This window comes from Amaranthus tricolor, chromosome 11, assembly GCF_026212465.1.
Source record: "Amaranthus tricolor cultivar Red isolate AtriRed21 chromosome 11, ASM2621246v1, whole genome shotgun sequence".
Lineage (NCBI taxonomy): Eukaryota > Viridiplantae > Streptophyta > Magnoliopsida > Caryophyllales > Amaranthaceae > Amaranthus > Amaranthus tricolor.
Genome location: NC_080057.1, coordinates 18,879,434 through 18,903,906, shown reverse-complemented (window position 1 = coordinate 18,903,906; position 24,473 = coordinate 18,879,434). Strand labels below are relative to the sequence as shown.

General features: G+C 31.7%; 3 protein-coding genes across 4 annotated transcripts; all 3 read left to right on the top strand.

Annotated features, from left to right (window-relative positions):
• The first annotated feature begins 9 nt into the window (after positions 1-9).
• On the top strand, positions 10-5,999 carry LOC130827335 (4-hydroxy-tetrahydrodipicolinate synthase, chloroplastic-like). 2 transcript variants are annotated; one of them, XM_057693013.1, is made up of 4 exons: positions 10-245; positions 1,639-1,766; positions 4,288-4,371; positions 4,750-5,998. In XM_057693013.1, the coding sequence occupies exons 2-4, from the start codon at positions 1,681-1,683 to the stop codon at positions 5,675-5,677; spliced, it is 1,098 nt and encodes a 365-aa protein (XP_057548996.1). In that variant the 5' UTR covers positions 10-245; positions 1,639-1,680; the 3' UTR covers positions 5,678-5,998. The 2 variants fall into 2 exon arrangements, with proteins under 2 accessions (XP_057548996.1, XP_057548997.1); XM_057693014.1 differs by lacking the exon at positions 10-245 and having other exon boundaries at positions 1,142-1,766; positions 4,750-5,999.
• A 2,301-nt stretch (positions 6,000-8,300) lies between these two features.
• On the top strand, positions 8,301-10,489 carry LOC130827221 (peroxidase 57-like). The gene is made up of 4 exons (XM_057692879.1): positions 8,301-8,578; positions 8,925-9,104; positions 9,183-9,348; positions 9,747-10,489. The coding sequence occupies exons 1-4, from the start codon at positions 8,342-8,344 to the stop codon at positions 10,157-10,159; spliced, it is 996 nt and encodes a 331-aa protein (XP_057548862.1). The 5' UTR covers positions 8,301-8,341; the 3' UTR covers positions 10,160-10,489.
• A 6,097-nt stretch (positions 10,490-16,586) lies between these two features.
• LOC130827268 (protein NETWORKED 4A-like) lies at positions 16,587-24,108 on the top strand. The gene is made up of 4 exons (XM_057692937.1): positions 16,587-16,745; positions 18,772-18,850; positions 21,420-21,528; positions 21,726-24,108. The coding sequence occupies exons 2-4, from the start codon at positions 18,836-18,838 to the stop codon at positions 23,324-23,326; spliced, it is 1,725 nt and encodes a 574-aa protein (XP_057548920.1). The 5' UTR covers positions 16,587-16,745; positions 18,772-18,835; the 3' UTR covers positions 23,327-24,108.
• Positions 24,109-24,473: the final 365 nt, after the last annotated feature.

Sequence of the window (24,473 nt, the reverse complement as noted above, 5' to 3'; positions counted from 1 at the left end):
TTAATAGGTTGAGCATGAGAGATGTATTAGACCGGCTGTTTTTCATAGGAGTATTTTCAACAAATCAATTAAAATATGGGCTTTTATGCTGGGTTTCCGGTTAACACAGCCCATCACAAACCCACTATGATACAAGTTTCCCTTTCTTTCGTACCTCTCTACACCGCTGCTATTGGGAAGAGGACCAGAGGTCAAAGAGAACAACAGTAGAAACACACAAGAGCAGCCATTCTTCTCCATTTTAGGTAACCTTTCTTTCAGAGGGATATTTTTTATTTTCTTTTTAACTCATTTCCTTTATTTGTATTACTTGTTTGTTTTCCTCCTACCGAGCTTTGTGAATTATGTACTTATTGTGTTCATTGTGAAACTGTATTTGGTTTAATTAGTGCTGTTTTTATAAATGATTTCATAATGCGTTTATGAAGAGTTTGATTTTTGAATTTTGTTTGCCATTAACAGATAACTTAGCTTGTAATTAGATTTAGACATGACGATAATAACATGTTTCAATTCATTTGATGTAGAAACAATTTGGGAATATGACATTGATATTAAAAATTAATAATCTTGTATTCTAGAATGAAACACCTATGTATATCTCAATAATTCAATTTTTCACTCTTCCGCGGAAAATAATTCGCTCTGCCCTTAGGATTATCTTTTATTCAAAATAAAAGGATAGGTAGACAAGGGTAAATATTGAATTATTAAAAAGTAATATAAAGAGATTATTCATACCGGATAGGTGAAAAGTTCGACTATTAATGTTAATTTTTTCTATATTTTTTATTATAGGAAATGAGAAAGGCATCGGAGGTTTTGAGCATATTCAAAATATTTGACTGGGCTCTGAAAAATTAGGAGTCTCAATATTAAATTACTTAGCATATGTTACGTGTTTAAATATACAAATTTGTTAGAAATATATCACAATTTTTAAAATTGCACACGGCCTTCATAGAATTTGTCAATTTTTGCTCTGAAAGGGTAGGAGATATCAAATTTAGGATCTTTCTTGAGAAGTGGTTGTTGCTTGACACAAACCCGAACATCTATAGAATCCAAAGTTAGGAGCTTAATGTTATTTTGAGCTTGTGGGATGCCATAATAATAGTCAAATGAAAAAAAATAAAAATAAGTCAACCTAATTTTTGTTTTTTATGTGAATATATTTCTAGAAACTAGAATTTTTCTTATCAATAGATACGTTTGGAAAGGAATTGCTTAGTTGTGGGTTGTTTTTCTACAACCAATTCATCAAAAAACAAACAGAAAGATTGATTAATTGCACCAAATTTTTGGAAAGTGAATTAGATATTTTCTGGTGGAAAGGACTATCATGTCTAGTATATGGAATCATATTCCTTCTAGGAGCTGCAAATTTGTGGCATAAGAAATTTTATGTATTTTTGATTTTTTCTATAAATTTTGGACTGGTGTTTGATTGTTATTATCACTAATATTATGGCTAAATGTTCAATGAGATTTACAAATTATTAGGAGTAAGCTTCTGAAGCTTGCCTATCCTTGGAATTTGATCGACGAACAACATCCTGTTATATTATTATGCTAGACTTAGATAGTTTATTATGGAGTTTTTATGTCTGAGTTACTAAGAGTTTCCTCGATTTGTAGTTTCGGGCTTTTTGTATTGGTATCTTGAAATCTCAAATCTCAATGGCTACATTAACAAGCTACAGTTCATGCCTCATGGACTCTACTTTCGGCCTCTTACACTCAGCTTCAACATATGCCTGCAACAGGTTTGTTATAATATTTAGATTTTTCGAATAATTTGCGAATTACATGATTAAGGTTTAGTGCTTTTGCGAATTATTACTTCAATGTTATTTATTGTGAATTACGGCCACCGAAGTATTAAGTCTACAACGTTCAGGCCAAATCACAGAATTCCGACCACTTAACCTAAAATTATTCATAACTATATATGATGAAGGTTGATCCTTTCTAGAGGGAACTAAATAGTAGGAGTTTGTGTGATGAGTGAAATGAAAAACCTTCAATTATAAGTAATTTGTTTAGGCGCAAGAAAAAATGAAAAATTATTTAGAGGTAGAACTATTTGGCCTTGTGAGTCCTGGCATTATAGGATTCATCATCAGATTGTCACACATGTATCTGTAAATTGAGTAGAGTCCTCAATTCTCTTTACCTATTGTTCTTTTCTTGAAATATGATATTTGATGCCTTTGATGGCTGTAAGCCTGTAACATCTCTGCAAATGATAAAATATAATCAAAACGTTTTCGGTTGGGATTTGGGCGGATGGTAGGTTCATTTATGTGCTTCAAAACTATTCCCAAGATCATAGACTTCCATAAAACTATTTTTTCCCATAGTTTTGTTAATAGCATGTGAACCTGTGTGGAGAGCTAAAATCTAGATTCTAACAAGCTCAACTTTGTTCTTGTATGAGAATACTTGCACTACATGGGTCCAACTAAGGATTGAGAAAAGAATGCACTTTCATTTTGCTTAATCGTGCAAGAAAGCACAAAATTTTGATATTAAGGTTATACTAGATCGTGGAAGGATAGATGGTGTTCACATCTGTGTTGCTTGATGATTTTGTAATGGACCATAATTTTTGATACTAATGGCTGAAAAGAAAGGAAAGGTTAAACTTAAGAGAAGAAAGGAAGAATAGAAAATTAAGCGCTGATTTAAGCATAGCTTGCTCTCAAAATACTACTATTCCATTCAAGAGATGAGATTATTACATTCTATTTTATTTAGCTACATACAGGGGTCATAGGCCTAACATCTTTGGCTAGATTTCTCTCAAATGCTCCTAGATGCCTTTTTACAATGCAAGAAAACATCATAACATGATGGCTTAGGTGGCATTTGGTGTAACAAAATCCGTCTCCAGCTCTTTTGTATTTTCAGCAGCTTGTGCATTCCCAACTAACGATTTGGTGCGCCTCTTATATGTGATCAGCTCCTTCACACCTGATGGATTCATAGCGATTCAGGGCTTAATAGACTTCCTCACTTCCATAAAACGTTTCCTCTGATATTTTTCCCAAAAGAATGTGAACTTGCGCAGAAATTATCAATTATATTTCAATTATATCTGTGTTGATTAATGATTCAGGGCTATATAGAGTCCTCATTTTCCCTTTCCGCATCACTCTCTCTCCTTACCCCATTTTATTTTAGTGGACCGACATTATGTCGAAACTGATGATCAGCCAATTCTTATTTTCCTTAATTGTTTTTAGACCTTCCATCATCCTGGTATTTAAAAACAGTCTATGGTATAAACTTATATGGTTTGTGATGTTACTTGCAAGTCTATGTAGGATGGACATGACATTCATGTTTCTTTTCGTTTCTTTTTGGGTATCCCAGAGACTGAGTGGATGGGTAAAACTGATTTTTATCATTGTGAAAATATGGATATTTTTACTTTCTTGGGCTTACTAATTTATTTCAAGGCAACCTGTGGTTCTTGGATATGCTAAAATCCCATACCGTTTAGCATATTTTGTCTCTTGTACACCCCTTGTCTCTTTATGTCGGCATGCTCACAAAAATGATCAACAGAAACAACTATCTATATAAACCTTGTTGGCTTTTTAGTCTCTCCTCTAATCCTCCTGTTTTTGATTTCCTGTTACCAGAGATATCAAGGAGCCTCTGGTTAGCTGATTCATACCCCATGAAATATATTTTCCACTTGAAGTGGGCACTTTGGATATTTTACATATTCTTCTTGTTTTGACGTTGAACCCTTTGTTACGTGCCCTTTTAGTTTTGTGAACTTGGTGATACAACGCATTGTCTTAACCTTGGGGTATTATGGAAAAGCTTGCGTATTTTGTCTTTGATCTGATAATCATTTTTCACATATACCTATTTTTCTAGTTGTGCACCATCATCAATTTTTGAATCATGGTCTTTTGCGCAGTGTCTATGAAAAATAGAAAAGTACTATCATACTCGCGGGTCTGAAATGCCTATGATCTGCTGCGTAAATGTCGGTGGAAAGGCCTTTTTGAGTGCCATGAGCAAGTGTTATCTAAGTCGCTAACCCAGCTGCTAACTTCAAACTGAAATGTCCACACTGTGGGGTGATTTAACAAACAAGTTTAGCAAATTACGACATTTTACGATGAATCAAGTGACACTAATATGTCTAATTTAGATGATCTCCTTTTACTTTGCGCTGTCTGATGGTATGTTGACCTTAATTTGCTGTTGTGGAATGCTATTATCTCAATTTTTTCATTAACTTCCTTTTTCACTTCTTTCCTGCAGAACATATTGTAGATGGAAACCCCCTGAAGCTGCTATGATTCCTAATATCCATCTACCTATGCGTAGCTATGAAGTCAAGAACAGGTATTTTCTCATTTTATCACATTTGGTGTAAAATTTTATAAATTTTTGTGACTCAAATCAAGTGTAGGAATATAGATACATAAAGCGAAGTCGTAAGAAACTATTTCTTAACATATAAGATCGCATGCATATTATAATATGATTTATCAAATGTAGTAGAATATCATACCCATAATGCGTGAATTCCACATTATATAACCGAGACTGAAATATACCAAAACAGAGATGATAGAACGTTAAATGTCGTTCCTTTAATTTGGTGCACAAGCACCGACCAGATCACCATGAATACTAGTACGGAATTAAAAAAACTTGTTTATATAGATGATAGTTTATAGATCAAATGTCCAAATAATAGTTTATTGATTTTTATTGCAGGACAAATGTGGATGATATAAAGTCTCTGAGATTGATTACAGCCATTAAAACTCCATATCTTCCTGATGGAAGATTTGATCTTGAAGCTTATGATGACTTGGTGAACATGCAGATCAATAGTGGCGCAGAAGGCCTTATTGTGGGCGGTACAACTGGTGAAGGCCAACTCATGACCTGGGATGAGCATGTTATGCTCATCGGTCATACAGTCAACTGTTTTGGCAGTAACATCAAGGTGGTAGGAAACACTGGAAGCAACTCAACGCAAGAGGCAATACATGCTACGGAACAAGGATTTGCTGTTGGTATGCATGCTGCCCTACACATCAATCCATATTACGGCAAGACCTCCATGGATGGTATGATCGCTCACTTCGAGAATGTACTCTGTATGGGCCCCACCATCATATACAATGTCCCCTCAAGAACAGGACAAGATATTCCACCCCATGTAATGCATTCCATAGCCGAAAATGCAAACTTGGCGGGTGTTAAAGAATGTGTAGGCAATGAACGGATTAAGCAGTACACAGATAGAGGCATTGTAGTTTGGAGCGGAAATGATGACGAGTGCCATGATTCTCGATGGTCCTACGATGCCACCGGTGTTATATCCGTTACAAGCAACTTGGTCCCTGGGTTAATGAGACGACTCATGTTCGAGGGTATTAATCCTTCTCTTAATATGAAGCTTCTGCCTCTAATGAAGTGGCTGTTCAAGGAGCCGAACCCTATTGGGTTAAACACAGCTTTAGCTCAACTTGGTGTAACAAGGCCTGTTTTTCGGCTACCTTATATACCTCTTCCAATAGATAAGAGGATTGAATTTGTGCGTATAGTAAATGAAATCGGACGAGAAAATTTTGTTGGTGACAAAGACGTTCAGGTTCTTGAAGATGATGATTTCATCTTGATCGGACGATACTAAACTTCGAGCAGGTACATGTTTGTAGGAGGCTTGCACCCATGTTAGCAGGGGTGTTTTGGGGATCGGGAATGGTGTTAGTGAGGAGGAATAGTACTCTGCTATATGTTTTTCATTGTCCCTGATTGTTTCAGGGTGTGATTTGCTATGTAAGAAATGCACTGTGCAGTCATCTGCAGTGAGGTTGTCTGAATGTTACACGAGATTAGAAGGTATCCATTGCACACAAACTTGAAAGTGACTCCAACATTAAAAGTGAACCAAATGAATCATTCAATTATAAGTCTAAAGTGATCACTTATAGTTTAAGGTTCAAACTTGCTGCAGTCTTAAAGTGATCATTTATAGTTTTAAATTGATTATTTATTATATTTTTAATGTTATCATTACTTTAAATATATCACTTACAATTTTTAAGTGAATAATCAAGGAATAAGGGAACATTTGACATACAAAGGTTTTCTTAACCAAAAAGTTAAAAAATTAAGTTCGATCTCAAAATAATACAAATATGTGTCTATGTATTTAAGCTTAAGATAAAGGTTTGTTTGTTGTTACTAACAACTACGAATAATAAAAGAACATGTTAGAATTCAAAAACTTTTACTACGATTTTTTCTCTATTAGTAACAACAAATAAAAAAAAAGACAAAATCATAATTTTTAAAAAAATAAATAAATAAAGTGACACGAAGTTGTTCGATGTTCAGTGAACCAAGTATAATCCTCTTTCATTGAAAAATTTCAAGCATAAAACTAGAATCGCTATTTAACTGTTGTTTACAAAGAACATAAAACTACGCACTAGCAATCTACCTAAAAGAAATAGTGTTGATTGTGAATTTATGATTGTACTGCCTCATTTATTTTTTTTATATTTGTCAATGTATTAATTAATACTTAATAGCTTTAATTGTGTATGATTAAAAATAATAAAAAAATATATTAATAAACTTTCTTTTGATACGAATCAAATACGATTTGATTAAGCAAATGAGACATTTGAAAATAAATGTAGAAATTAATTTGTTTCAATAAAAAATATTGACTACATATCTGCTAAATTTACGTAGATAATATTGTGAGACTGATCGTTTGGTAGTTAAATAAATTTTAGTAAATGTTTGTTGGTATAAGATTATAAATTTTACTAAACACTTGTCTTGCAAACTTGTTAATTTGAAACATCATTTATACCCCTTTTTCCAATTGTACACACAAATAGGTCAACCAAAAATATCTAAAAGTATAAAGGATCAAAATAAAAATAAGATTATTTATTAATATGTGATAATTATTTACTTCTAGTAATTAATTTCGTCATCTCAAAGTAAAAAAATTAATTTAAAATAAAGGAGACTGATTGTGTACATGAAAACAAAGAAAAAACATGTAGACAAACTTTTAAGGAAAATTTGTTCCTTTAGCTTTACATTCACATTCAACTGATCAAACACTAATTTAAAAATTCCGTTATTTTGAAAAAAAAATAAAAGTATATTTTCGGTTTCACTATTTTTTTACATTTTTTATGGAATTAAATGTCATTATCATTTTTTTTAGATACTCATCCATGTAATTTTCTTATAATTAATAACATCTGGACATCTCGTAGTTTTTAGTATATTCAGTGTAACTTTTTTGTAGCTATTAATAGTTTGATAAGGCTAAAATATTGCTTAAGAAGAAAATATATTGTTCAATAAAGTAACAGTTAAGGTAGCGTTTAGTGGTTCAGATCGTTATTTTAAATGTTACAATTTGTAGCGTTCCAATTTAAAATTGAAATTACATTTTAAAATATCATCTTTATTTTTCACAATAAATTATGTAATCCACAACTATTTTGCTAAACTATAATTTATATAGATAATTACACAGTTAATTATCTAACAACTACAATTTTACAGCTACAAATATACCTACAGCTAACAGATACTACGACAAATTATTAACAACTACCTCACGTACAGCTACCTAGACCATTTATCTTATTCTCTTCCAACTTAACTATTCCAAAATAGAGATGATCATTTGAGTCATCAGGTTAATTTTGGGTGTTATGGATTGATTTAAAATCGAGTCTTGTGTCCATGTTAGTTTCTACATAATTATAAATCTATTTTGAAAGTTAGATCAAACCGTTAAATCGAATTTGATATAAGGTTAAGTAGTATATTTTAAACATCTCTATTTCCAAATATTTATGCAGAACTCCTTAATAACAATCTCAAAATACAGCATAAATTCTAAAGAGCTTCATTATATTGTACCACATAAATAAGACCAAGATAATGCTCTAAAAGTAACATAATATTTATTATTATATAATATAATCAAAAGTAATTGGACCCTAAAACTCTAATTATTTTTGATAGCATAAAACAAATTTCATTTAATTTTACGGGGTCAAGAAATTAAACAAAAATAAACCAATGCAAGTTGAGTTTGCTGAGAGCACGTTGCCAAGAGGCACATCTATTCCACTCTTGAGTTCTCAACGTGAGATCCAATTAACAAGTAACATCAAACCAAAGTCTATTCTAATTCAAGCTTAATTTAGGCTATCAATCCAACTATAAATGCCCCAAGAATTCCATACTTAATTCACACAACAAAAATATATTACAAATTCTAGTAGCTAACAACCCAAAAGCTAAGGAGAAAATGGCAAGGGGAAACTCATCAACAGTTGCACTAGCCCTTGGGCTCCTTTTGATGAACCTTGTTGGGGATTGCTATGCCCAATGTAGTGCAAATTTTAAGGTGGGTTACTATGAAGGAAAGTGTGGCAAGTACGATGTTGAGGCCATTACTTTTCATGTCGTTAAGAAGTATTATCTTGAAGATCCCGACACTGTTGCTGATCTTGTTCGTTTGAATTTCCATGACTGCTTTGTCAACGTAAGTTCTTATACTTCATTGGTGTACAATCATTCATTATAAATTGTGGAGTAAGATGTGATAATAATAAAATATACAACATATTCTAAGGTATCAACCATAAGCTTACGCTTTTGGTTGAGTTGGTTTCTTGATATTGTATAGACATTTAAAGTGGAATATTCAACACCAGTTTTGAGGACGGTTTGTGCTGCATCCACACTTCTAGCCTAAAGGATTCCTGTGTCAAGGGGCATGTTAGAGTATATAACATATCATGGGGCATCAACTATAAGTTTAAACATTTGTTTGAGTTGGTTCTTTGATAGATAATAATAAAATTTAACACCTTTGTTATCTTGATTAGGGATGTGATGCATCAATTTTGATTGAGGGTGAAGGAACTGAGAAAGTAGCACCTCCAAATCTTAGTGTTGCTGGCTATGAGATCATTGAAGAGATCAAAGTTTATCTTGATCAATACTGCCCAGGAGTTGTCTCCTGTGCAGACATTATCGTCTTAGCCGCCAGAGCAGCTACATTTTTGGTAAGTCTACATGATAAGTGAAAGAATTCCATATTCGTCTTACTATCATTTCCTTTATATTAATTTTCATCTTTTTAGGGTGGAGCATACTGGTACAATGTGGAAACTGGAAGAAAAGATGGAAACGTTTCATTAGCAATTAATGCTGTACAAGGCCTTCCAAGTCCAAGAATCCCAGTTAGTGATGCTATCAAATTGTTCGCTAGTTATGGACTAGACACTTCTGATTTTGTTTATCTTTTAGGTAAAGTATTTCTTAATAATTGATAATAATTTGTAAACTATAGCTTTCAAGTTTGTGAATTAAGCATCGAAGGTTTTTTTTTTTTTTTTTTTTTTTTTGCGAATTATAGCTTTCAAATTACCAAAACGAACACTATTATAGCCAAGTCACTAGATTTCAATGAGTTTTTCCCAAATACCTTTAACCGGCTCCTTAATCCCATTGACATTTTGGGTAAGTCAAAAGGTATTTTGGAAATAATTCACCAAAATCTTGTAAGGCTGTAACTTGTTTGCAATGGTATTTTTAGTAAGTTGATGACTTAATTCCAAACTGAAAGGCTATAGTTAATTGAATACATACTTTCTTAAGTAAGGTTATATTTCAAAACACTAACTCTAGATGCATTAATATTAAAGGATGTCACACTGTTGGAACTGCACACTGTGTTAACTTTGAAGACCGTCTATACAACTTTCAAAACACCGGAAATCCAGACCCAACCATGGCTCCTACCTTGCTTTCTTCTCTTCAAAAGAAATGTCCTCGTGGTGCTAACTCTAACAACCAAGACTTTCTTGATCAAACAAAGGGTAGCGAATTCAAAATGGACAATGGTTTCTTCAAAAGTATTTTGGAAGGTGAAGGTCTTCTCCAAGTTGATCAAGAACTTGCTTATCATCCAGAGACTAGGCCCATTGTTGTTAGGGCAGCTAATGATGAGAAGGTATTCTTAGCTAAAATTGGTCCAGCTATGCGTAAAATGGGTTTGATTGGAGTTATTACTGAAGGAAAGAACAGAGTTGGAACATGCAGGAAGGTCAACTACTAATTAAGATCACTAAAAAACGTAAAAAATTGCGACCACCTAAAGCCAATGTGCAAATGGTCAAACTGTTGATGAGGGTTAGTTGCAATATTAATGAAGAAAAACAATTTTACTTATTAAATTATTTATTTGAGTTAATTAATACCTTAATTACTTCATTATAACCTCATTGATGAGGGTTTGTTGTTAATTGTTAAATTAAGCATGTATTTTGATTGGTCATATTTTTCCCATGTTGGGAATTGATGTCTCCTATTGGGTGTAGGGGATGACAAGTTCTCTTTGTCAATTGTTGTATGTAGGCTTTGTGCTTGCTAACGAATCACAGTTTAACGTTGTAATATTAAAAAAGGTTTAATTACCTTAATTATATATTGATATAATTTTCTAATCATTATGGGCTTCTATTATTGATTAAAATTAAAAAGCAGCAATCTAATTAGTTGCTCAAGCATTAGTAATGAAGATTGTTACTCCATTATCAATAGATTCAATACTTTTTTTTTGAAAGGTAGATTTAATACTGTTTCGGTAGTGATGAAACGAGAAAGTGTAAAAGCACTTGAAATATCTGAAGTAGAAGTGTTATCAAAGTCAATAGTCAACGAATTGGAAGTGAGATGTAATCTTTCCGTGGATGTGACCTGAAATCCTGCAACACAATACGTTAGCCTTGCCGGGGAGTTGATCTCTCGGAGAACCCCTCCGACGCTCAAGTCAGATCGTAGATGAGAGATCAATGAATGAACAATAAATTGAATGCAAGAATATTGATATCAGGATATTGGTTGTTTATATTTTGGTGGGTTGATGAAGAAGATAATGAGTAGAGATTTTGGCAGAGTTTCGATATGGTATTTTTTCTCCGGGAGGTAAATGATGTTGGCTTCCTCTATTTATAGTGGTAAAGAGGAAGTTAGTTTTGAGAAAGAGAAGACATTATGGGTGTGATGGATAATAGTGGTGGAGAGGTTAGTAGTGGGTAGTTATTATTTTAGGGTTTAAGGAGGTTATTTACTTGTCGGTTAAGCATGTTGAACGAGATGTCATAAAAGCCCTTTGAGTAAGAGTCAAGGTCAACGGTAAGTCAATAAGTAGTTAAGTAGTTTCACAGTGACAATTATTAAATAAATAAACAATTAAATGTCACCATAACAAATACTTTTCCAACTTGTAATCTCAAATTTAATTTTTATTTCCATTTAAACTAGTTACATTATTATCTTTTTTGTTGATTAATAGAGTTTTAGTATAGAATAGTGAGAGAATAATATAAAAGACAAGAAAATAAAAATAATGAAGATGAAATAAAAACAAAGAATAATTTATATTTATAAGATTAAAAAAGATTGTTAAAATACTGTCCAAATAAAAATTAGCAAATTTAACTCAAAGGAAGAGGATGTAATACATGCTTAATTAAGAATAAGCATGCAATTACAAACTGTATGGAAATAAATTAAGCATTATAAAAGATTTATTAGAATGGTCTTACCAAAACTTAATTGTGAGATGATGAAAACTATCTGAATAATGTCAAAAGTAAAAGCTGTAGTAGCAGTCATATATTTATATAAGATCTCTAAGCCTACATTCCATATGTTCATATATAGGGATTTTTGGTATTTTATTTTATTTTATTTTATTTTATTTATTTTGATTTTTTTTTGACTTTTTATAGTTATTTATAAATCACTATCACTAATTAGATATTTTTTTCTTTTAATAGTGGCAAACAAACTCGGATGGTTTTGTGAAGTGGTCTTCAACATAATTAATCATATCATTTATTTAATCAATTTCATCATCCACAATCTATTTATTCACATGTCATAATATCCGACTTCTATAGTATTCCCTAAATCCTCGATAAATCAAGTGGTCTTCTATATATTATGATTTATTTTATGATTTCTATAGTTTTTTCTTTAGATAGTTATTAAATTTTCTATATAGTATTATTTATGAACACAAAACAAACTCGATAAATCAAGTGGTCTTTTATTTGCATATAACGGTACGTTTAGTTAATAGTACTAATTAGTGGTAATAAGAATGATTTGTAGTGTAAATTTTCATGATATGTATCATGTTATTTTCATGGTAATGAAAATTTGATTATAAAAAAAAAATTCACAATTTTTTATTACCATCTGATACCATATGTTCAAATAGTAATGTATTGAAATGCTTTTGTGAAAAATATGAGATTATTGAAGAAGAATAAGCATGGCTACTAAATTTGTCAAGAGATATTCCTACTAAAATTACACTGAATTTCTATTACCATTCTCACCATTTAGTACCGATTACCAAATGGGCCGTTAAAATTTTACATTTGAATGTTCAGCATGATATATTTGGAATAAGTAGGTTAGGGTTTTTGTTTTCATAAATAATACTCCCTATTTACTTTAATAATTCCATTTGACTTTTGATATTGTTTATCAATCGTTGTTAACTTGTATTTAATTCTTAATATATAAGTTATAACATAATCAAGTAAGATCTTATTTGATAATGCAAATATCATTATATTAATTTTTTACAATTTTAATTATGCACAATTAAAGATATTAATAATAAAATACTTGGTATTGACAAATATGTCCCGTCAATGACTATTTAGAGTAAATAGGTAAAAGTATATGTTAATGTTGATTTGAGGTAAATATTTTTGGGGAGTCGGGTTGAGCTATGTTTGAATTCAAAGATTTGGATCTAATTTACAAATTAAAGTTTTAATAAAGTTTGATTGTTAAAACTTAGTTTTGAAATAAGATGAATCGAGTAAACAGTAGCAAGTACCTGATTATTATATATAAAATCGAGTAAATATTATCAACAAAAACTTTCATAAACTAATACTTCCTCAACTTCAAACATTTTTTTATGCAGGTTAATGTGTTTTTAGGGTTGCTTTTGTATATCTAGATTTATACTTAATTATAAAAGTTGTGATATTATGAAAATATTGGACGAGACCAATAAAAGAAGATCTCCTGACTATGTTTTTTTTCTTGTTTAATATTCTGAATATGTAAAATACTATCGAATGATGAATAGTGTAAAAATTGATTTAGATGCTATTTAAAAAAAAGGAGAAAGCATTTAGTATCCCTAATTTTTTTAGGGTTATGCACGATCGAACACCTACAAACCCTTTTTTAGAACATAAATAAAAATTTATTCTAATAAAAATTAGTCAATAAAGCAAAACTAAATATAATAAAAAAAAACTAAATAAAATAAACAAACCACAAAATCAAGAAAACAAATAGGTCAGGTTGGCAATCAACTTTTTTTTTTTTTTTTGGCTTGGACTTTTGACTTCTAAGTTTTTGTCAGGTAAAACATATAAAAAAGGTGTTTGATAAAAAAAATTTTAGGCCAGTTGAAAAATTAGCTTTTATATAAGCCAAAACAAAATAGCTTTTCAAGTAGCTTTTTTTTTGGAATTTGACTTTAAACTTATTTTCCTGTAATAAACATATGTATACTAGCTATTTTAAGCGGCTTACTTAAAAATCTAACTAATTAACCAATACTTCTAAATGGTCAAACTAACAACAAGTCCTGCTCGTTGCCAAATAGGTCCATACTCCATACCCTCAAAATCTCAAATGAGTAGCTAGCAATAATAAATAGGGATGGCAATGGGTCGGACTCGGCTTAGATTATATATACTCCGACTTTGCTCCAGATTTTAGTCGAACTTTTTTTTCCAGTCCACCTCCACTCGGAGTTGGATTATGCATACTCCAAGTTTGCCCCGACTCGGACTCTCAAACCTCCAACGGAGTCGAATACGGAGTCGGATTATTATCAAACTTTATCGTTGTGATATTATACTAATGATTTAAAGCATACGAAGTTAACAAAATATATTTTTCAAATACAATTTAACAAAAAAATATGTACTTTGAATTCAAGTTTAACATGAGAAATATTTCTAATACTACAATTTAACAAAATTTTCTCACATTTTGATTTGGCGTATTTTATTTCTCTTTATCTGATTTGTCGTATTTTGATTGATTGATCTAAATAAAAATACCAAGTAGTTTTTCAAAATCAAAAATTACAATTAGTATGAGAGAGAGGTTGAATTAGTCACGTCTAGAGTTTTAAAGGAAACAAAATATTTGGTTAAAAGTCAAATTCAAAGTCGGATTTCCTTTAGGGTCGGAGTGTCGGATTTTTAATAAGGTCCAACTCCGGTCCGTCTCTAACTCGGATTCGGATCGTGAAGTCGGATAACCTTTTCCTCGGACTTGAATCGGATTATTTTCCTCGGATCGAGTTGGATTAGGGTCGAATTCGGACTGAATTGCCATCCCTAATAATAAATGCAAGGAAAGGATAATAAATTTGTTTGTACATAAATTATATTATGTTCTTTTTCATTTGTTTCCTGAATAGAATTTATCAATTTTAGCATTAAATTTTAACTATTATTTCTTATCAATCTATATAAAAAAATATATTCTTGTGAGATTTTGATAGATTTATCTCAATATATATTTTCTATATGTAATATTTCTAGAATTTTTAAAAAAATTCACAATTAAAATTTTTTAACTTTTAAATTTGTATCGAAATGTTTTAAGGGAGCAATTATAATTGAGACCACAACAAAACCGGACACCGAACAGACCAAGTCACATGGATATAGATTGCAACTTCTTATATTAATTTTTGCGAAGTATAATTTAATTTTTCTGTTGGTCTCAAAATTAGTGAGAAGAGTTCAACCTGGCAATATCCCAATCAGAATTAAAACAAAGGGACATTCATACAAATTTGAATTAATATATGTTTCCCCATTTGATTCATGGAATTTGCTATGTTAGTGAATTTCATTTTTTTTTTCATATATACAAATACAATAATAATAAAGTCTATTCTTTTATATATAAACATAATATAAACTATAATTAATTAAAAAGCATGCTAAATTACTAATTACTAAACAGACATATTTTTATAGGAATTTTGATTAAAATTAGTTCCAATTATGACTCATTGGAACAAAACAATCTATAGCATCGATCAACTTAAAATAATTTTTACTATTAAAATAACTTTCGAACAATATAAAGTCTAATATTGCAAGCTATTTTTCCACTTCCAACCTGACAAAATTTCAATTATGTATTGCTTGCTTCATATTTTCCTCTTCTCATTGACTTTTATTTTTTGATTGCATCCCTGCCTATAAATATAAAGGGGTGTTTGACAAATTAGCTTATTGAGTAAATATAGTTTATTTTGATATAAATAAAGGGTTGGGTGGTTAAACCCGTTAATACTAGTGTTTGGTGAATTAGCTGATTGAAACAGCTTATTACTACGAATAAACTGTTTTTGAACAAACTGGTTATAGCAGCGGATCCAAAATCAGCTGGTCAAACCAGTTAATAAAATCAACTGGTCAAATAAGCCACTATAATCCGCTATCAACTATCAGCCATTTGCCAAATAGATAAGTATATAAGTTAAAATATCACTAACTTTAGAACTCATTAACAAATCACTCTCAAATTCAATTGGTATAATTAGTGATTCATATTTTCAATTTACTTTTATTGGCTAATATAGCATTAAATATGAAAGTTATTACCAAATCATACATTAATCACTAGAATTAATATTTTATAATTTTTATATCATACTATAATATTCTCTTTCATTATATTTCCTTATAGACTTTTAAAATAAAATTATTATTCTCATTATGAAGCATACATCTCAAAGATATGTTTCAAGCTTTTGCCTCCATAAAAATCACTCTATTATATCTTAGCACAATTGATTTGATATATATTAATAATAAACTTTTCACAAATTCTTAAATGAGAAGTATTTAAATTTAAATAATTTTTATTGAGCTGATGTAATATATATTTATTATTTTAAAATGATTACTTATCATCTTAAAGTGATAACTTTTTATAACATAACTTATATGATTATATCTTTAAAATGATTATTTACAATCTTAAAAATGATCATTAAGTAAATAGACTAATTACATAAACTTAGTTGATAATAAGACAGTCTTATACCATACTTACTCTAAACTTTTTAACTATAAAATTTCTCATTTCTTTTTCAAATGTTTTTCTCAAATATAATTTACAATTTTCAGTACTAAAACTTTGACTATTATTTCTCATCGATCTATATGAAAAATATATTCATATAGGATCTTAATAGATTTGTCTCAACATATATTTTCTAACAATTAACTTTTTAAAATTTTTAGAAACTCAAAATTAAAATTATTTGATTTTTAACTTTAAAGTTGAATGTGGGGAAAAAAAAATGAAAACAACATATAAAAATAAAAGAGTGAAAAACAGCTAACTTTACGAAGAGAGGTGAAATAAGCAGGAAAAGAAGCAAAGTTGACCAAGTGAAAAAGGCCGTCCTTTCTACTTCATAAAATACAAAAAGGAAAGCAGATTAAGCGCGGAAAACTCCTCTTTCCTTCTTTTTTTCTCTCTCTGCTGTGATTCATTCAAGACTTCATTTTCAACCTCCATTCTTTTGCAAACCATTCTTACTTTTCTATATTTATTAACAGGTACTTCTTTTAAATATTTATGCTATTTTTTTTGTTGTTTTCAATTTTCGTTATTATTAATGAAATTTACCAACTATTATTGTTGTTATTATACTTTGTATAATTGATTTTTTGTTTCTTTCTTTTTGTTGTTTTTTTTTTTAATTATCTGACAGACAAACACTAAACTTTTATGTTATTCATGTGTCAAATTTTGTAAACTCTACTTCTATTTTGTTGATTGAATATTAACCATTAGATTTTAGAGTTTGAATCCAAATGATTTCTTTTTCTTTCTATTTTCAATTTGTATTGGAATTGACATTTCATATTAACCAAAACCCCTTTCTTACCCCTAAATTTAAAAATTTTCTATATATATTATCTTATAATCTACAAAATGGAAGTACATTTTTTTCACATCTACATTAGGAAATTCTTGTCTTTTTTGTGTTAACATAGTAGTAGTATTTGTTTTTGCTTTATTTATAAGGAATATAGTTGGAATGAGGAAATGATGAAAAAGACCACATCAAAAACATTCCTTACCCCAATGCCATCTCTCAATTAGAATGGGTTTGAAAGGGTCGAATTTACTGATGTTAATGATAAAACTTGCAAAAAGTTCGTTTTCGATTGACATAACAAAATGTGATGTGCTACTTGACATACATAAGTATACGTGATTTAATTTAATTTAATGAGTGATTTTGCTTCAACTATAAATAGGAAAACATGATAAGAAATACCAATAAAACATATTGTGGGTGGTTGTGGTTGACAGATTCGAGAAAAGAAATTACATTTAGTTGACCTAGTGCATGTTCTTATCTTGATTGATTTTTGCTTTTATTTTAAAATTTTATTTTTACAATCAGAAAGATTATCTTTTGCATTAAAACATGAAGGTATTTTCGTAGGTTTGGTAACTGGTACTAAAATGTGGAAATGATATAGGAAAATTAGTGTAAATTTAGTAGAAATATCTCTTGATAAATTTAATAAACATGTATATTCTCCTTTAACAATTTCATTGAAAAATTGTGAAGAAATTTTTTTTATGATCAAATTTTCATTACCGTAGGATTGAAATGATAAATACCATAAAAATTTACACTGCAAATCATTTCTATTACCACCAATTAGTACTGTTAATAAACGGGCAGTAAAAGAATATTGAGACATCAATGTAAGGATTATATTGTAATCTGTCAAGTTGCTGTGAGAATAAGTAATTTGATTACATATGGACAAACATGGTTTATCATTATTTAGTAGAAGATATATTGCAAAAAAATCCACGGTTTTTGAGTTTATCGCAACCGAAATTAAAGCCATATTGGTTGCGAAATCATCTACACTATATCCAGCTTTGTGGTTGTTATCGCAATTGTGACCAAAATCGTATTTTTGGACTTTGTTGTTCTTAAATTAGCACAAGAGAATTCTGAAAACAGGGTTAGAAAGGCAGGAGGAGAATATTACATGATGAGGAAATTTCAATAATAATTTTCACTTGTGAATTAGACATTTAAGTTTTTTCTTTTGATTTCATCTGTAGACGTTTGTGAAAAGCTTGAGCTGATTTGCATAATACATCAAGTTTGACAATCTTCACATAGTCTCAAAATCATTTCTAGTGTGGCAGTTCAAAGCTAAATGACTAAATACAAAAATTGTGTTTTGACATTCAACTTAATAGTAAGTTCGGCGTAGAAATAGAAAACACCTGTTATCATTATGACAATCAAATTGCAGCAATATACACATTTGGGAACATTATTGAAATTATCCATGAGTAGCTAAATATGTATTTTACTAAGTAGTTACGGTTTTATTGCTGATAGATTGTTAGTATTTGAATTTGGGCTAAATGAGAGTTGCTCGCTAAAGAATTGAAAGGATGCGTATTAATGTTTTACATGTGTGTTAACAAGTGTTATGATGCTTGTATACTTAATATACCTTGGCTTTCTCTTTGTCTGCCTAATTAAATTAATTAAAATCAGTAATTGAATTGCTTGTTTGCTATTGGTATTGCTTGCAGGTGAAGGTTCCATTGTCAACTACTCCTTTGGTTTGATCTTGTTCTTTAGGATATAAATTATACAATGACTTCTTCATCGGTAAGAATTCAAATCTCTTCTCTTTTGTATCAGATTTTTGTGTTTCAATTTTCTATGTTGGAAAGTTTTTATACCTTTCATTTGTGCCTTATTGGTGCAAGTTTAAGCTCTCTAATTTACACCATTGGCTCAAGTAATGACTTTTATATTGGGATTTAGAAATTATAGTGTGTTTGAGGACCTTAATAGAAGTATTGAAGTATGAAGTATAGCAAAATTATGGAACATTAGTAGACAAAAGGATTAAGAGTTTTTGTATTGTTGTATGTTTAATTACCTTGCAAAGAGGATCTTATATACTCTTTTTATGGCCTAGAATACGAGTAATCGATCCCTTAATTGATCGTGTTCCCATATTTACAAGATCATGATTTTATTTTTATTTTCGAACATTCCCTTTAAGTTTGGTTGTGAGATCTTAAACATCCGACTTGAACTAATCGTCCTCTAATAATTGAGCTCCAATGGTTTTAGTTAGATATTAGTAAGTTCATTATTCGAACGAACAATTAGAAGGTTTGTGATCTTTGCTTCCAATTTTTTTTTTTTTTATGAATTGTTTATCAACTTCAATATGCTTTGTCAAACTAGGTTTTAGAGATGCTTATTGCGGCCTTGTTTTCATAGTAAAGCTTGCAATGTTTTTTCAAAGGAACTTGGTTCATTGGGCAACTGCTGAATCCATTGAACCTTGATAATTCTCAGTGATTTTTTTAAAATCTACTAGGAAACTACCTTAATATGTTTCTTCCCATTTGGGTGAAGTATCCTAATCTGGATTTTCTTCTGTCTCGATCTGTAGCCCAATATGCATCTATGTAGGCTTAAAGTTCTAGATGGTTGTTTTTCTAGAACATGTCTCCTCTTCCTTCATCTAAAGATTGTGGTGATAGCCTCCATATGTTGAGTTTGTGTCTTGTACATTAATGTATTCACTATCCCTAGTCCCCCATTGTAGGAGATATTTGGTCGAGTATGTGAGAGATGGATCTGGCACAATCTACATGTTGAGCTTCTATTACAATTTGTAACCCATGATACATCACCATTTTGGTGTTTCTTGTGTTTTACAATCTATATCTTTCAGCTTTTGTGATTCAAAAATGTATTTCCTTTGAGAGATATATCCACTTTTTGATTGAATTACCTAAATTTCAAAGCATTTAAGTCTTTTAAGCTCTTTCATTTTGAATTCTTCAAATAATTTTTCTCTGAAACAAGTTATCTCCTCTGTATCATCTTCGGCTATAATGATGTCATCAACATAAATTATGAGACATGCTATTATTTAAATTACCTATTCTGTACAACATAAATTGCTTGTATCCGAATCGCAATCCATTTGAGACATCAAAAGTGGTTGTAATAATACTTGGTCTCTACAACATTGCAATCCATTGTTGTTTACATATGGTTTGTTACTTGATCTAGACACCTATACCCTTTCTGATTCGCCTTATATCCACGCAGATTCATTTGAGAGCTTTAGGTTATAATTTCTTTTAATCACTTTTTTGGAGATTTACGCAAATTAAACATCCAAAGACTTGAAGTGGTAAGTAATAAGATGAGAGAATCGTTTTATAGGTGCTTCAAACATCAAGTGGAGTTTTTTTGTTTGAAGCTTTTTATGCGAAGACGATTGGTAAAAACAGGTTGCCATGGCAATAATTTCTAAACATCTATTGGAACACTAAATTCAAGCATATTTGCACGAGTAATTTTAAGAAGACTACAAGTTTTTCATTCGGCAACTCTATTATATTGTGAAAGATCCTTGTTTGTTGGTTCTTTGATCCCTCGTTTCTTTGCTTTTTCCAATCTAGGTAGCCAACTAATTTGAAAGATCCTTTTGCGTGGTGAGTTTCACCACAATGACTGCACTTTAGGTGGTCCCTTTCGTCATTATCTTGCTGGAACCAGTTTTTTTCTGGCTGCCTAGCTGTTTGTCTCCATAATGATTGTGTCTAGAGTTTTTGGTTAGATTTATCATCTGTTTGTTGGTTGCCTTCATAACCGACTAGTTGGTGTTTAGCTGGCTTAACAATTGCAACAATTGGCTACTTGGCTTACGATAATGGGCTGATCAGGTTGGTTGTCTTTGACTTAATTTTCATCATCATTTACCATGACAAGTAAGTTTGTCGTATATGAAGGTCGAGACTTTTTTCCTGGTGATCGGAATTCATTGGCTCTGATAGCAAGACAAATGGATTAAACATGTTCTGGGGTTTTGAGACTTTTTTTTTTGTTTTTTTTTTCACTGTATGTTTAGTTACATTGCAAAAATGATCTTATACACACTTCAATTGCGTAAAATAAGACTAATCAATTCCAGGAACTAATTGATCATGTTCCCATATTTACAAAGATCATAATTTTGATGAGCAGATCATAACTTTGATTCTATTTCTAACATTAGTTTTGACTTGTTTAACCAATTAGAAATGAAAAGAGATTCAAGATTTAGAGTATATTTTCTGTTCTTGTCGGTAAATTCATGTCAAAGATTCTTCGTGCTCTTGTGACTTGCAGCTAAGACATGATATTGATGTGCTATTGATTTTAGGTCAATTCAAAGAGTTCTTTTAGAGGATCAGAATCAAGAAAGTCCGGTTCATGGTGGTGGGACAGTCATATTGGGAGGAACGCGAGATGGCTTGCGGAAAATTTAGAGGGTGAGTTTTTGATGCACTTTCTTATAATCGTTTTCTTTTGTTCCCCCATTTCTTTCATCCTCTTAACATTTAGTTGATTCCGCACACTAGATATAGTCATTAGGAAATTCGGCATTTACGCCTTTGGTACTTGGACGAAATCCCATGACTAGTGATCAATGATGAAAACCATTTATTAATTAAATCCTTTTATGCAGAGATGGATCGACATTACAAACATATGCTAAAGTTGATTCAAGGAGATGGAGACTCGTTAGCTAAGAAGGCCGACATGTATTATCAGAAAAGGCCTGAATTAATATCTCATGTAGAGGAGTTCTACCGGATGTACAAATCACTGGCTGAGCGTTATGAACATCTAACCGGGGAAGTGAGGAAGAACATTCCACCGGACTTGCAATCACAAGGGTCTGTCGGATCTGACGCCAGTGCTGATGTGATTTCTTTCTGGTCACCTCAGGAGTCAAAGATTAGTCACCGTAAAACTGGTCCTCGAGCTGCTGGTTTTGAATTTTTTCTTGGCCCTAAGAAAAGTAATGTCGATCATTCTGCAAAAGGAGACGAAACGCCTTCAATATCTGATTCTGAGACAGAATACTCGGAATCTGATGTGTCTTCGATGTACAGTTATCCTGGTACATCGGTAAATACAGGCGAAGATGAACTGCATGCTAAATCTTTGGAATCAGAAACAGAGAGTTGTGATGTGGAGAAGTCACCGCTGCAGCTGCAAGAAAATCGTAATGCGTTGAGGAAAATAAGTAGCGGCAATGTCGATTATGTGCATCCGAAGATTGTAGATTATGAAGAAGAGCTAAGAATGGCGAATGAAAAAATCCGCTTGTTAGAAGAAGAGATTGCTAATTCGAAAACCGAGCTTCAAAAGTTTACGTTATCAGAGTCCTCCAGTAACTCGGTGTTGGAGGACCCCGATGTTGAAAGTATGCTAGAACTGGATGTTTCTCGATCACAACATAAAATCCGGGCAATGTGTGAAGAATTGAGAATCACAAATAGGAGACTCGAAGTATTGGATAAAGAGGTGACACAATTAAGAAAAGAAAACCGGGATTCATCAGAAAATATACGGAAAATGCAGGATCTGCTCAGAATAGCTCAGAAGGACGCTGCAATATGGAAAGCGAAGATTGAGTCTGAAAAACGACAGTCAGGCAAGCTGCAAGAAAGAATAGCTAGGTATAAAACCAGTTTAGCAGACCGAGAAAATGAAGTTCGGGATTTGAAAGATGTGATCTCGGATGTCAATCGCAAATATCAGCTCCATGCTGAAATATCTAGATTGACCGATGAAAAGACTCGTTTGGAGGAGAAACTAAGAGAATCCGAAGTAAATTATCATTTGCTGGAAACTCAGCTTGGTGCCTTGGAAAGAAAATTGAATGAAGAAAATGAACGGCTTAAGGCAGAAATTGCCGAGAAGACACATAGATTGGAAATGTCGGAAACTGACCTTGATGAATATAAATTAAAACACGAGAACTTATTGAATGAGAGCGATAAACTAAACGTCGAATTAAGTTTAAGAAATGATCAAATTGCGGAAATGGAAAAGCATCTGCAACATTTAGTTGTTGAAAAAGAAGGGACGGGCAAAGTGGTGGCGAAACTGACAGAAAAGGTCGAGAAACAGAAAGTGTTCATGTTGGAAGTTGCTGAAGGAAAAAGGGAAGTAATTAGACAGTTGTGCTTCTCCCTCGAGCATTATAGGAACGAATATCAACATCTTCGACAAGCCTTCATAGATTCCAAGCAGCTTCATGTCTATGCATCCAAATAGTATTTCCCGAAACCTCTTTTTGCTTGAGGTTTTCGTAGATCTAAAAAGGGTGGTTTCCCATTTCGTTATTGGTTCATGTACATATATCATCAGAGGTCGGTTTTGAAGTTCTTCTAGTTCTTCGTGGACTTAAAAGGATCGGTGCTTGTCATGGGCATGTTGCTTGTTGCTTATTACGGCCTGCAGCCCTGCATACATGACTGCAATAGAACATTGTTATTCTCAGCTTGATGAAACCCAGTCTTCAGATAGCGTGCAGACGAAAGTAGTATTTGCCGGCTTTTTACAGATAAAATGTAGATCTGTCCGCTATTTCTCCCCTTGGACCCTGACTTTGTACGGGACACTATGTGAAGAAAAGCTTTGTGTATTGAGATTTGTGTTCCGCCGCAAATAGCAAACCAGCAATGAAAACCAGTATATATCTAATTACAAGACTATGGGCTTATTAAATACAAGGGCCCAAACATAATACTAATTGTTGGACCCGCCCCAAATCCGCCCCTTTTTTAAGGGTCTGGGTCTTATTTTTTCAGACCCATCGGATCCGGATCTAAAAAATAATTGGGGAGTTTGGGTTACTCGGACTCAGACCCTACCTCTAGACTCGGACTCTGAACCCGCCCCCGGACCCAGACCCTTGTAATTATTAAATTGTCTTGCACTGTTTTGTGACTTTTGTCTATTAATATGACTTCTACCCCACCCTAATATCCCATTTATTTTTGATTTATATCTATAATATATAAATATATGCTAATTAGTACAAAATTAGTATTATATTGTCTTACATTCTTACTATATTTTGTGACTTTTCAATTTATATATATTTATATAATTAGTATTTAATATTTGTAAAATATGCTAATGACTTACAAAAAGTTCAAATGTGACAAATCAAATAGATTTTTTTTAGACCAATTAAGGACCCTAGACCCATTAGATTCAAAGGGTCTAGGTCTGGATCTGAAAATTTTGGACCCTTACGGTTCGAATGTGGGTCAAGGTTCGAATGTGGGTCAAGGTTTGGCCAGACTCACTTCAGACCCGGCCCATGACCATCCCTACTAATAATACAATATTATAAGCTCAACATCCCCTCAAGTTGGAGCATGGAGATCACAAATGCCCAACTTGCGGAGAAGAA

Coding starts and splice junctions, on each gene's coding strand:
- LOC130827221 (XM_057692879.1), top strand. CDS start 8,342: ATGGCAAGGGGAAACTCATCAACAGTTGCACTAGCCCTTGGGCTCCTT. Junction 9,105..9,182: donor CCAGAGCAGCTACATTTTTG/GTAAGTCTACAT, acceptor TCATCTTTTTAG/GGTGGAGCATACTGGTACAA. Junction 9,349..9,746: donor TGATTTTGTTTATCTTTTAG/GTAAAGTATTTC, acceptor TTAATATTAAAG/GATGTCACACTGTTGGAACT.
- LOC130827268 (XM_057692937.1), top strand. Junction 21,529..21,725: donor GCTTGCGGAAAATTTAGAGG/GTGAGTTTTTGA, acceptor CCTTTTATGCAG/AGATGGATCGACATTACAAA.
- LOC130827335 (XM_057693014.1), top strand. CDS start 1,681: ATGGCTACATTAACAAGCTACAGTTCATGCCTCATGGACTCTACTTTC. Junction 1,767..4,287: donor TCAACATATGCCTGCAACAG/GTTTGTTATAAT, acceptor TCTTTCCTGCAG/AACATATTGTAGATGGAAAC. Junction 4,372..4,749: donor AGCTATGAAGTCAAGAACAG/GTATTTTCTCAT, acceptor TTTTTATTGCAG/GACAAATGTGGATGATATAA.